The sequence below is a fragment of the Bidens hawaiensis genome, unplaced genomic scaffold, assembly GCF_021521415.1.
Source record: "Bidens hawaiensis isolate Kalapana, Puna unplaced genomic scaffold, B.hawaiensis_p1.1 tig00019689_1, whole genome shotgun sequence".
Classification (NCBI taxonomy): Eukaryota; Viridiplantae; Streptophyta; class Magnoliopsida; order Asterales; family Asteraceae; genus Bidens; species Bidens hawaiensis.
The window spans coordinates 398,229-412,325 of NW_027492991.1; the positions used below are offsets into that span (position 1 = coordinate 398,229).

At 37.1% G+C, this 14,097-nt stretch overlaps 1 protein-coding gene across 1 annotated transcript; it reads right to left on the reverse strand.

Moving 5' to 3' along the window:
* Nucleotides 1-3,483: 3,483 nt before the first annotated feature.
* On the reverse strand, nt 3,484-5,515 carry LOC143559011 (nuclear transcription factor Y subunit A-10-like). Its single transcript, XM_077047724.1, has 5 exons — nt 5,006-5,515; nt 4,732-4,853; nt 4,564-4,632; nt 4,345-4,485; nt 3,484-4,266 (listed from the first exon to the last, which is right to left on the reverse strand). The coding sequence occupies exons 1-5, from the start codon at nt 5,424-5,426 to the stop codon at nt 3,880-3,882; spliced, it is 1,140 nt and encodes a 379-aa protein (XP_076903839.1). The 5' UTR covers nt 5,427-5,515; the 3' UTR covers nt 3,484-3,879.
* Between the last annotated feature and the right edge of the window lie 8,582 nt (nt 5,516-14,097).

Genomic DNA, 14,097 nt, shown 5'->3' on the forward strand with positions numbered 1-14,097 from the left:
GGGAATATGAGATTCCCATATATGAAGAATGAGGCATAAACCCCTATCTTGCCCATTAGGGGCATCATACACCGTCTGGTGGGGCTCTGGAAACTCAGGCTCGTAAGGCTCGAGTATGAACTTCTTGACGATATAGTGATACAAATCGACAGAAAGAGTACATTGGCACTCGCCAGCAGTACTCTTATCGTCCTTATCAGACGTGGACGTCGGGTTCTCGAGGTATACATCAGACTCCTCGACGTTAATCTCGGGATCATGTGTAGAAGACATTTTTTAGGTGTGAAAGAGAACGATTTCAGGAGAATGCTCGACGGAAAAGTTAGAGTATTCGCCGGAAATCGCTTAGAAGAAGAAGAATGAAGTGAAAGTATGGAATGGGATACACCCTCTTCCCCCTTATATACTCATCGCAATGAATGCGATGAATTTAATGCGGAGGGGAGAGAAAACGCAGGTGCAATGAAACGGCGACACGTGGAAAAAGCAAGCTAGCAACAGCTGTCGAAAGGACGCGTGCCGTAAAACTCGCGCCCACGCGCCTGAAAACTCGCGCCCACGCGCCTGAAAAAGCGTCTGGATTGACCACATACTGTCACGTCGTCATAACTTCCTGCACGTCCTGAAACCGTCAGGAGACGCCAACGTCACTTCAATCGTTGGGGCTGTCCTTATCCTTTCACCAACTCTTCGAATTTCAAAAAGATTCAAAAAGATTCAAAAATAAGAGGGAATATACCCCCTTACCTTGGGAAGCAAAAAACCGTAAGACAAGCGCGGGTACAGTGTCAAGGCGAAACCCTTCACATACTTAACACTTGCAGGGAATTGAAGCCAAGAAGGATCTTATGGGCCATGCATGCGGAAAGGGAAATAACACCTCCGCATGGCGGGAACGTTGAGAACTAAATTGTTTGAAGCTTCAAGGTGGAATTGGTGGTTTAACATAACTGATCACTATGTCCAAAACTACCAAAACCTCGTGAAGAATCTGTACAAGTGAAACTCAACGCTCCCGACTTGCGAAGAGGTTAAACACCTACCCGCATCATAACCAAAGATCAGGCAGAAAAGTCGGGAATTTCTGCAAGTGACATTAGGAAAACTGCGAGAATCCCCGCGGAAAACCTTAGAAAACAAAAACTCCTCTTTAAAACCCCTTGCTTAGAGTCCAAAAGTTCACCTCACTTATTGACAATTCATGAGAGGAACAATGGACTGGGGGGACTTGAAGAGGTAGGTCCCCGCAAAGCCCAGTTGGACCCGCAAGACACACCTTGAAGAGGTACGTCTGCGCAAAGACCAACTGGTTCCGCAGGACCTACCATGCTCAGAGAGATGAAGACCTTACACGCAGTAAGCCAACTGTTCCCGCAGGAAAGCCTCCCTTGGTACAGTACCCTGCCTGTCCCCGCAGTTGTGGGTACAAGCCAAGAAGGAAGGCCACCCGCACTAACAGTAGGGCTACACGCATAAGGCACTAACTCTTAATACTTCAGTAATGTCACCTGAAGAAGGAATGAGTAGGGCGGGAATATTCCCGCCCAAAAGAGCTAGTCCGTACGCTTCTGGAAGATCTTTTGTACTATACCTGCCAAGGTATGGACAAAATAGACAAGATCTGACCAAAGCAGCCCATGAACCAATCACAGGGTGACAGCTCACCGACAATAGTACGAGGAGGAGCACGCTCCAGTACAAAATGTCACTATCAACCGCTGCCTACCCACCAACTCCCATCGTGGCACGTACATAGCCCGTAGTTGGTGGAAAAGGAATATTATACAGCTGGCCGTACCTGCTTGGAAACCTACCTTCGGCTATAAATACTCCAACACCTTGGAACGGTATGATCATCTTATCTTCTCTCTTGCTATTCCTCTCAATATACACTTATATTCAGAGCAATCTAGTCTGATTCTCACGCCGGAGGGTGGTCACAAGGAGGAACCCCCCCCCCCCCTTCTTAGTGATGAGCTCACGGTGTCTGTTTTGCAGGTCAAGAAGAATAACCATCTTTGCCGGACCTAACCCTCGTGGGAAACATTTACTTAACCCTAAGATTATCCGTAATCTGCCGGGGTCATTTAGTGTTTCTTCACGGCATAATTGTTGTTCTTTTCTGTACATGTTCATCAAATGCATACTCTAATTAAACAAAAGACATACCTCACCAAGATGCCCAATCCAATGAATAACAATCAACAGTTTGGTAAGCAGTGAAAACATATTCACGGTGATCTAAGCCTCAGAAATTATATTTCTTAACAAAGTAGCTAATAATCTACAATGTTATTAACCCTGCTTCATTCACTTCTAATTGCTGCAAACAAATCATTCCCCTGCTCTTGATAGAAACTTCGAGATCACAATGCTTAATTCCTAGATGCATAGAACTTCTTAACTGCACTATCAAGGCAGATGATCGATAAACACTTATTATTGTGTCCAAAGTCTCTACCCAAACCCTATATTTATAGACCAACACATTACCATACTATTCATATTACAATTAGAAAAGTAAACAAAGTTGATCGACTTGTCAGCTTAGGTCCTTCCTTCCATATTCACCTACTTGTGAAAACGTTCCCAACACACTAGACTAGTATAATAACGGCAAACGTAACATAACAATCACCAAGTGTAGAATTCATATGTATAACAAAACGAAGCATTTTCGGAACACCGATTAATACGACATGTCGATATAGCCCTAACAATTTCATCCAAAACAGTATGGCGGATGAATTCAAATCTCATAACATAACATAACATAGCATAACATAACATAACACAACGATCAATTATCTCCAATCCAAACAAGTTCTATAAACCCTAACTTACGATTTATGCACAAATCCTACCAAACTCAACATGAAACTTACTGCAGTATTTAACATCTATGGCGTCAGCAAACGGTGCGATCAGTGAAAGCGAGCAAAGGAGAACCATCAACAGCTTGCTTTGAATTCCTGCCATCGGATTTTGATTCAGTGTGTGTGTGTGTGTGTGTGAATATATAATTATAGATTACGTTAGAAGATGAGTCTCTATAACGGTGGTCAGTCGGTGTGTTGCGTTTCTAGAGTATCATATCTATGTGATTTGCTTATTGGTAACCCTATAGTTATAGTTACTTTCAACTTTAGCCACCTAACTTGTCAATAATCACACAAAAGCCTTCCGAGTGTGTTGTTCACAAGCCAAACCGAGCCAAGCCAATCCAGTTTATAACTGATTAGACTATGGTCAAGATTCGAGCTATTTAAACAAACCTATTGTGCATCAACTTTTCCAACACGTTTTACACATCACATTGATTTCCTGCCGTATTAGCCTGCCTCAATGCAATCCCGAATAAAATATGGTTAGATAAAGTAATTTTGAGGTAGAGTAAAAAGTAGTTTTGTAACATTACATCATAAAGAAACAACATTCAATACAAACAAAATTACCCCATGGGGAATTTCATAATACCAACAAATACACGACTATAAAACATCAAAGCATATTACATGACTCTTACCAAATGTTTGGAAGTCAAAACACACATGATACATACCTTGAAAACACACAGGTTCAAGGTTACTTTATTTCAAACAACAGTACAACACCACCTCTAGATAGAGGATGAAACAAACACATCTAAGAGACATGTTTGTCCATCATAAAAGTATGCATTAAGGTTATTAGCATTTCTAAACAATTCCCAAGCATTGCAAATAACACTTTGCAAGGGGAATTAAGGATAGAAACACTACCTTAACACACAAGCCAAGGATGATTTGCCACAGCCAAACAGCGGAAACAACCGTTCCTAGCCCCATTTGACCATCCAAAGAGGGCCTGACGTGTTTACACATCAGACTCTGTATGCCATTAGACCGCTAGGTTGAAGCGGATACCACCACCAGTATCCGCTGCAACCCATTTGTTATGCGTGCCAAACCCACGGATGACATTGCCAGACATCATCATGTCCGGAAGAGAAACCCCCGAAAGATTCCCAATCGAGGGGAAATGATAAAGATCTCCCATCGAGAACATGCTCGTAACCTCCACTCCCAACATGTGGGACCTACCATTGTTAGTCTCGTGATCACATTGCAAAACCTCGGACCTCTGAGATCCGGTTGGATTATCGGTCGGTTTTGACTCCATGTTTCCAATTTTAGCCTTTTCCAATTCTTTCGCGTTTAAGAACCGCCCCCCACAACCTCTCGGCCTACGTTTTGCATGGAGATGGCGCGACAAGTGAAGAAACGGCTGCCAAAAATATAAGCAAATGAAAACCAGGACAAACTTTCCAAGGGTAAAACGGTCATTTCCACATTACAAACTTACCTTACGAGTTTTTGTGACTTTTTTCATCATTTCCGCCTTGGCACGCGATCGCCTGCGCCTGAGTATTCCATGATACTGCTTTGCATTCACAAATATGGGCCCATCATCGGTGCTCAAGTTCAAAGGCAGCATAACCCGACCCTGACATACAAAAGCGAGTCAACTCAGTCACTCTGAATCTCAGAAAGTTAAAATATTGTGCTTAAATAAAGTACATACCGCGATTTGAGGGCCATAAGCAGAGAACATGCCATAATATTGATCCCCATAAGGATACTTGCCACATATCTATCATAAAGATTCATCAAAAGCCAAAAAAAAGTATAAGCACTGATCATGAAGATTATGATAAGATCAACTAAAAAAAGTAATAAACATAAATATTACCAGAGCCGGCTGACCAAACCCGAGCTCTAGATTACCTCCAAACTCCTGTGCAGCAGATTGCAAAGTGCATGTAGCTTGTAACTGCACTGGTTTTTGGCCGTTACATGAACTCTTGGAGTCACCTAAATCACTTTACAGATTGATCAAAACTTTCTACAAGATTTACGGTCTAATTTTATAAACAAACCTCTTTAAAATGTAAAAGAGACTGGAATAATAATATATCTAGAAGTTGTTCCTAAACACAATTTCATCATCATGTACATATGATTACCATGAAAGATATTAAAACGAGTCATATCACCGTTTGCCACTGCAGTGGCACAAGGCGAGAGTTTAGGAGCTATATGCACAAGCTGTTCGCCACAGTTTGTCATTGATGAGTTCTTCAATAGGCCCATGGGTTCTTCAAAACCCGGCTGAGTCACAAGTCCGCTCCACCAAGGACCCGTCCCGGGTGAAAGTGAACCCACAGGATTCGAAGCAATTCCATCATCATGCATTTTGTAATACACAGAATTCATTGTCAAATTGAAGTTTCTATAAACTGACTCAATTCCTGCATATTCAAATTCGCATGAAAAAACATTAGATTTAGGGATGTTAAACGGGTCGTGTTTGTGGGTTGGCGGGTCCAACCCGACACGAACCCGAAAAATTGACAAGAACCTGAACCCAAAAATCGTGCAAGACATGTGAACCTAACCACGACCCGCATATTTGTGGGTTGACCCGAACACTGACCCGAAACGTTTTTATTTTTTATTGCTTTCATATACCAATACTTTTAAAGTTATACTTTTACAACTAAAATACAAATTTATATATAAAAATTGCATTTTTAATGAAAATATCATATGTCAATTTCCTTTTTAATTTTAATAAAACTTAGGCATAAGGTATCCAGCCAATTTATATTATTACATACAGTACATTTTATGAAAACTAAATACTAAATAAACAATTTAAACAGGTCAACCCGCGAACCCACCAGGTTGATTCTAACCCAACCTGTTTAGCTAAACTCCAGAAACTGACCCGAACCCATTTATACCAAACCCAAACACATGAATTTTGTGTTAGGTTTGTGTCGTGCCAGATTTTCACACCCCTAATAAGATTCTGGCACAATTCATGATACTCATAAATTAATCCAATTACACCCAATTTCTTTCATTATGATTAAATCCACAAAGAGGGTTTTTTTGGTTGGGAGAACCCATTACATAATAACAAGAACCCACCCAGTTGGATTGAAGCAAAACATGCATGTATAGGTAGCAAGCAGATTCTAAGATGAAGAATGAAGAAAACATGCATGAAAGTCAAAGGTGAATATTCTGTTGGAGAGAGAGAGTACCTGTTTAATGTTTGAAGTTAATCAAAATCAAAGTGAGAAGGAGAAACAGAATCCCTAAATTCCAGGTGCCATGTTTAATGAAACAAAACAAATAATAATAATAATAATAATAAGATTAATATGAAAGAGAGATGAGAGACAAAGACTGGTGAAGGGAGGGAAGGAGGGAGGAAGGAAGTGAAATGAATGGGTGAAATATGTAAATAGACAACAAGAGTTGATGTAAGTGGCCACTGACATGGACTTTATCTATTCACTCTACACTATCATCATTAACCAATATCATCTTGCATGTTCTATTATTATATGTTTTTGGAATACTATTTTTGTCTTGTGGTTTCTTGTTTGTAAGGCCATGTGTAGGGGAGGGGCTATAATTGTGGACGAATTGTGACACGTGGCGCTCGGTCAGCATGGAGTAGAAATTTGTTTTTGGGGTGTAATGGTGTAAGGGCTACAAGTTGGGCTCACAGTGTCTTTTTTTATTATTTTTTTTTTTATAATTAAACTAATTAAATAAAAACCAATTTATTAAAATAATTAAATAAAAATGCATTAAAATTAAAATGAAATACAAAAAAAATACATAACTAACAAAAATACATAACTAAAAATATAAAAAAACATATAGCTCGGTTGGCGTACATGTTTAGGTTCGGGTCGGGAAATTGAAACGGATAGCTCGGTTGGTTTAGGTTCATCGGGTCCATTGTAAGTTCACGTTCGGTTGGTTTTGCGAACCATGGTATTGACCGAAAGGAGAGAATGGGTGATTCGGTTGGTTCGGGTTGTTTCTAGGATTCATTTTGCATATATATATATACACACACACAACATATATACATATACATATATATACACACACACAACACATATACATATATATCACACACACAACACATCTACATATACATATACATATATATACAATAGTAATATAATAATAATATATAATATAATAATAATAAACATCTTCTTCCAGGCGACAAGTTCATCCCGCCCCCGCCCCCGCCCCTTTTCGCCCACTTATCGCCGGGGGGCGGTGTCCGTGCCCCTTCGCGCCCAAAATTCACCCAAATCGACGCCCACTACACATAACCTAACTGATTTCTTAATTTATGGTTACAAAAATTAAAAAATCTAAGGAAATTATATCTGTGATAACTATTAACAATTTGTGGCATATGGATAAAAGAGACGACGGGTTCAGTGGTGAAGCTTTGTGTGTTTGGTTGTTAGGGTGGGGGCTAAAACTTTTTAAACGAACACAAGTAAATTAGTAAATTACGTACGCTACATATAGGGTTTGTTAGCCTATCAATCAGGTGCATCCTTAGGCATTTCATAAAAAAGAGGTGTCACCCTTTGACTTAAATGTCAAACTAATATTCTATATTTCTACATGTTGTTTTAAACAACAATTGCATTTAATAATAATAAAAAGAAATTGAGAAGTCAACTATGGCCCATAGAAATTATTCGGGTATAATGATCCACATTTGTGTAGTATTAAGCTATTATACCAGAAAAATTAGTTTTTTTTACAGCGAATTTCATTAAAAAGCTAGCAAGGTGTTAGAAACCGAACAACGAAACAAACTTACATATTAAAATTACACCAATCAGTCCAAGCCAAATTTTTAAACGATGAAGAACGATTTTTAATCCAAAGGAAACCCAAAGATTTTATGTCCTCCACCGTTTTAGAAAATATAGCCGGCTTGTTTTGAAAGATGACTTCGTTGCGGGTCTTCCATATGCTCCAACAGGCCGTGAGGATGATCCCGTATAACGCCTTGTTTTTCTTGTTCACCAAATTGGTAGATTCATGAATAGTGAGCAAATCTCGGACCGAGAAGACGAAGATCGGAGGAATATTACACCAATTGCTAACAAATTGCCAAACTAAAGTAGCAAAATAACATGAGGTGAAAAGATGCTCTCTCATTTCCTCATATTCTTCACAAAGACAGCAGGTTTTCAGGCCCACGTCTACATTTCGATTTGAAAGGGCCACCCGAGTTGAGAGTCTATCCATTTTCGCTTTCCAAGCATGTATATTGACCTTGATAGGGACCCAATTATTCCATTTCATAATAAATGGGATAGAAGAATTGGAGGATTTGAATAAAAGTTGTTTCATGGCAGCCACCGTGAAGGAACCCGCTGAACCGTTTTGCCAAACCCAAGTATCTGGAGTAAGCTTAGGAGAGACAGATTGAAGCATATTTAAGCAAATCGAAAGATCATTCAACTCTTTTTGATTCAAACTTGGCCGCTTCCACCTCCATTTCCAAACTGTGTTTCCTTCAACCATCTCGAAACGAGACTGCACTAGACACGCTTTATGTTTTTCGATCAAAAACAGGTTGGGAAAGGCTTCTCTTAAGGGGACTTGCGCAACCCAAGGATCGATCCAAAATCTGATTTTATCTCCCGAGCCTAAAACACCTTTGATGAGATTGGCTAAGTTGAGGTTGGAAAAAGCAAGTTGGTTTTCCATTTTAGCAATAGCTTTCCAAGTTCCGGGAAGATTATTTGAATGAGGGAGAATAGGCCAAGATCTATTAGAAGAATGTAACGACATCACCACCTTCTCCATAGAGTAAGCGGTTCGGTCTTAAATCTCCACCACCACTTAGTTAGAAGGGCTATATTAGCATCTCTAAGTGGGGTTAGACCCAAACCTCCTTCCTCTTTGGGGGAAGTAACCCGGTTCCAACTAACCCAACAAATTTTTTTATTTATCTTCATTCCCTCCCCAAAAGAAATTTCTTCTTTTCGCTTCTAATTGATCAATAATCTTACACGGAGCTTTGAAAAGGGAAAAGAAATATGTGGGAATGGTTTCCATTACCGATTTGAGAAGCGTCAATCTACCTCCAACCGATAAAATAGAAGCTTTCCAAAGAGAAAGGCGCTTATCAAAAGAATTTTGAACCGAGTTCCAATTGGCAATTTGATTCATATTCGCACCGATGGGGAGACCGAGATAAGAACAGGGAATAATACCAAGGTTGCAACCAATCAAATTTGAATAAGCCGATATCTCATCCGAGTTCACCTTTATACCCAACAGATTAGATTTGGAATAATGAATTTGGAGGCCGGAGACTAAATGAAAACATCTTAGCAATCGGGACAGGTTAAGCACATTATTCTTCGACCATTCCTCCACGAGAATGGCGTCATCGGCATATAGAAGATGAGAGACAGTGGGGCATTAAACGGGAGGGAAACACCGCGAAAAATATTCAAATCATTAGCTTTGTTGAACATACACGAGAAGGCTTCCATCCCGATGATGAAGAGAAAAGGCGAGAGCGGGTCGCCTTGTCTAACACCTCTCTGAAACTGGAATTCAAAAGAAGGAGACCCGTTAACGAGAATCGAGGATCGGGTCGACGCTAGAATACTTCTAATCCAGCCTCACCATTTAGGTGGAAAATTCATCTGCTCGTGAATGGAATCAAGGAATGTCCAGTTGATGTGATCGAAGGCTTTTTCGAAATCTATTTTGAATATCAACAGTTTTGACTTCTTTTTTGTCCACGAAATGAGTTCGTTAATAATAAGTGGGCCATCAATTATATTCCTCCCCTTTAAGAAGCCTGATTGAGTGTCTGATATAACTGAGATAATAACAGATTTTAGCCTATTTGCGAGAACTGCAGAGATGACTTCGCTGATGCATCAAATTAGATTAATAGGTCTGAAATCTTTGAAACCGATCGGATCGTTAATTTTGGGAAAAAGCGAGATAAACGAGGAGCTGCATCCCTTAGAAATAGTTCCTGATTCATAAAAATAATGTAGTAAATTTATGAAATCAGGCCCTAGTAAACTCCAAAACCTTTTAATGAACCGAAAGTTAAAACCGTCAGGACCCGGGGCGCGATCGTCACCACAATCCCAAACCGCTTTTTTTATTTCATCAGCCGAAACCACAATCCCAAACCGCTTTTTTTATTTCATCTTAGAAAAATTAGTTATAAATATAGAAAATATCATAATTTGACAAGTAATTACTATTACTGTGTCTTACTTCTGTTTTTCTAAGAATAAGCTTCTATAATTAATGTGTCTTAAGCTTCCATCTATGTCTTCTTAGTAAGAACCTTAATGACGACATAAATCAATCCAACATAATGACTTAGTTAGAAAGATGCTAATTGTTTTAGACTTTTATCTTGTTGTGTAGAATGTAATGGTTTTTGCCTTGTAGAAAGCAACTGCTACAAGATAATCAAAGAAGTCAAAGCCATCGGGTTCTGTCATTCCAGAAACAAAAAGGGCATGCGGTTCTTATGGGTTAAAAATAGAGCAAAGACTCAGGACTTAGATTGACACAATTGGTGTAATTTTAATTTCTAATAATTTTTTGTGTTATAAGCTCTACTCGTCGGTTTAGATACATTTTTTTTGTCATCATGAACTATAAAAGCGTTTACTAATTTATTTCTTTTTATTGTCGTTACTGTAACTAACATAATTGATATCGGCCGAATTCGCGTCATTGCTCCGCCACAACATGACGGGTTTTGTCACCAGTTGATTAAATCATTGATAAAAATGATTAAAATCATAACATGGTTGATGATTTGATGGTCAAACCCTCAAACACATTAAAAATTGATAATAAATTGGTATAAAACATTTAGAGTGAGTTAAAAAATTGATTAATCCCTCATTAAGAGAGCACAATAATTGATGGCTTAAACATATAAAATTTATACACACGTAATTAGAGTAAAACCACTTTTTATTTCAATCTTTTACATTTAGCTTTTAATGTAACTAATTATATACTCTTATCGTTTAAATGAACAAATTAGCCTCTCAAATCTATCCATTAATCATTATGTATTTCTCTAGTACTCAACAATTGGAAATACTATAAACATCGCAACTAAGGTTTCGAGAGATTCGGTGAATTTCCAACCTATTAATTTATCGATTAATAAGAGTATCCGAAGTAGTCGTTTCCTATAATTTGACTCTTCAAATAGTGAATATTCTATTAACGGTAATATTCAATGTAGCCATATTCTTGTTATACGACCCTTTAAATTGTAACCGGTAGAGTATAAAACATATGATAACTTTTATTAACTCTTAAGGCATCAATGGAGATATTTTACATTTTACATGTACCAACATGTATTATCAGTGTAACCACACAACTTAATTACCTTTGCCCATAATCAGAGTTTTGAGTTGAACATCTTTTTGTTACTTAACAACGGAGTTTACACATGTCATAAGAATGATAGGTAAGCCCAAAAATCATTGCTTGTGGAGATTCGAATATAACCAAATTATTGTCCACATTAAAATGGCAAAAAAAGAGCTCCAACTTTGTAGCTACCTTTCCTATTGAAGTTTTTCAATAAATTTCGATTTAATATCATATAGCTAAGAGAAACCATTACTTCATATAAAAAAATAATTTTAAAAGAAAACATCAAATATTAACACATATAAAGTACCTATGCTAGTTGTGACTTGTGTAGGGCTGTGCAACGGTTCATAACCGCGAGAACCGAACCGGAACCGAAAATGAGTGAAAAATAGAACCGGAATCGGAACCTATTATAGTAAACCGGTTCGGTTCCAGAACCGCTAAAGCCGGTTCTCGCTAATCGGTTATGGCTAGAACCGGTTCGATCATTTATTTATCAAATGAGTTATGCAAACTTTGCAAGTTGCAAAACAAGTTTATACAATTGTGTATATTCTTTCACGGTAAAACTAATTTAGATTACAACATTAACACCGGTTATACTTTTTATTAAAACCTAAGTGTTGAAGTTAAATAAATCATTAGCAACGATAGATTAATGGAAGATCATGTCATTTTATATTAAATTACCTTGATAGCTTAAATCAAAATTGATCATGATTGCGAGTTCTTGAACGTAAAGAAAGAAGATTTGAATTAAAAAATGATTGAATGGATGCCGGTTAATAAGTTACTCTATAAAAAATGGGGATTGGTAAATTTATTTAAAACGTTTTGAATATTCCGGTTCTTCGGTTCCAAGTCTAGAACCGCCGGTTTTACCCGGAACCGAACCGGGAACCGTATAATGCAAATTCTTAGAACCGAGAACCGAACCGATACACACATTAGCGATTCTGAGGCACCGGTTCGGTTCCGGTTCCTCGGTTCTGACGGTTCCGAACCGTTTTTTGCTCATCCCTAGACTTGTGATCACGTATTACATAATTATTTTAGCTTTGTCATAAGTGGTATTTAAATTTTCACCATTTAAATAAACAAAAACTTAACCAATACCTTAATATCATTAGGCCAAATGTCCTTACATTACATTTATAATACTTGAAGATCGTAAGTAAGGATTACTAGAAGATAGATGCCTTTAGCCTTTAGCAGAAAAGCAAAAGCCAAAATCCACATAAAGCAACAACATGGTCCACTTATAACCTTTTATCTCAATAATCCGATTTTTAATTGAGATATATATATTCATGATATACACAACAAATTTAAATTCATATTTTATATATATACACACACTTATACACACACATGTATCCATATATAAGGGGTGTTTGGGTGAGCTTTTAATTTTGCTTATTTGTTTGTTGAAAAGCAAAAGACACTTTTAAAAAGCTTAATTTTGAAGCTTTTGGATGAGCTTTACCAAACATTTTTTGTTTTTCAACAAAAAAATAACAAATAGGCAAGTTTTAAAAGCTTACCCAAACACCCCCATAGTAGGTGGACCCACGCACGAGCGTTGAGATGTTAAAATTTGTAAGTTTTGGTTTCAACGACTTGTGCATTAGTATTCACCTCGCGGTATGAATAAAATTTGAATCGACAACTCAATTTTGAAAAAAGTCACAACGAAATGTTGATAAAAAAGCACCTTACAACCGTAAATTAGGATTATATAAAACATTATATTTTAAAAATTATAGAAAGAAATAATTGTAAGAAAATCAAAACCATGAAGCAATTTTGACGACTTGTACATATGTGTTTTGATTACTTGTACAATATTACGCACAACTTTGTTTTAAATAAAATTTACATTGATAAATAGATAAAAATTAACACGCGTTAGTGACATATTCGAAATTTTATAAAACATCATATTCTATAAGTTATAAGCCAAACAAAATAAAAATACAAAAAAATTGTGAGTGAGGCCATATGTCAAATCTCAAAAGGTCGTTGGGTAAACAAATAAAAGTAAACATAAATGTAAAAGCATAGGGTATAACCAGGTTAAATAAAGATAAGTGTAGTTAAACTCACTGATTTAAAAACCGATATTTCATATATATTGAATCGAAATGTACCGGAAGGTTCAACCAGGTTAAATAATTTACCTTGTAATTTCATATATATATATACATATACAATTTTAACTCAAAAAATATTCCAAGAGTAAATTAGTAAACATCAAACTTGAACCAAATATCACACATGAACAATGGTTCTGAACCGTTGCAAAGCCCTAACTGTAATGTCACTTTAAAATCTTCAAAGGTATACTTTAAACTTTCTTTTTTTTAAGATTGAGTTGTTTATGAATCATAAACGATTCATGAGTAGAAGTAGAAGGATGAGACTAAAAGTATGAACTTTTAGGTCATTTTACGTATGTTTATGTTCATGAAAAACCTAACTGGAACGTTAATCACGTCACTTACTTTTGAAAGAGTTTAAAGTTAGAGTTACTTGTAAGTTGCTAAAGGCGTTGATCTGGACTGTCATTATATTGAAAAAAAAATGAAAAGGTTTTATCCTTTCTAAAGATGAAAAATATTTGTTAATGTAATTAGTTATTTAAAATAATAACTATCCAAAAAGAGGTTGTGGCGCAGCTTGTTGCCCGCTTACCTGCTACTTCATTGTAAATCGTTTGGGTGTTTCTATTAAACTAAATAATAATAATAATAATATGATTGAAGGGATAAATAACGATTGATTTTCCATTTATCAAAAAGTAATATATGTTGGTACGGAAATA

What these genes read in the sequence shown, in the direction of transcription:
- LOC143559011 (XM_077047724.1), bottom strand. Translation starts at nt 5,426, where the DNA reads ATGTCTTGCACGATTTTTGGGTTCAGGTTCTTGTCAATTTTTCGGGTT. An exon ending in GGTTTGGTCAGCCGGCTCTG is followed by an intron (nt 4,633 to 4,731) that starts GTAATATTTATG and finishes TCTTTATGATAG; the next exon opens with ATATGTGGCAAGTATCCTTA. An exon ending in AAGTCACAAAAACTCGTAAG is followed by an intron (nt 4,267 to 4,344) that starts GTAAGTTTGTAA and finishes TATTTTTGGCAG; the next exon opens with CCGTTTCTTCACTTGTCGCG.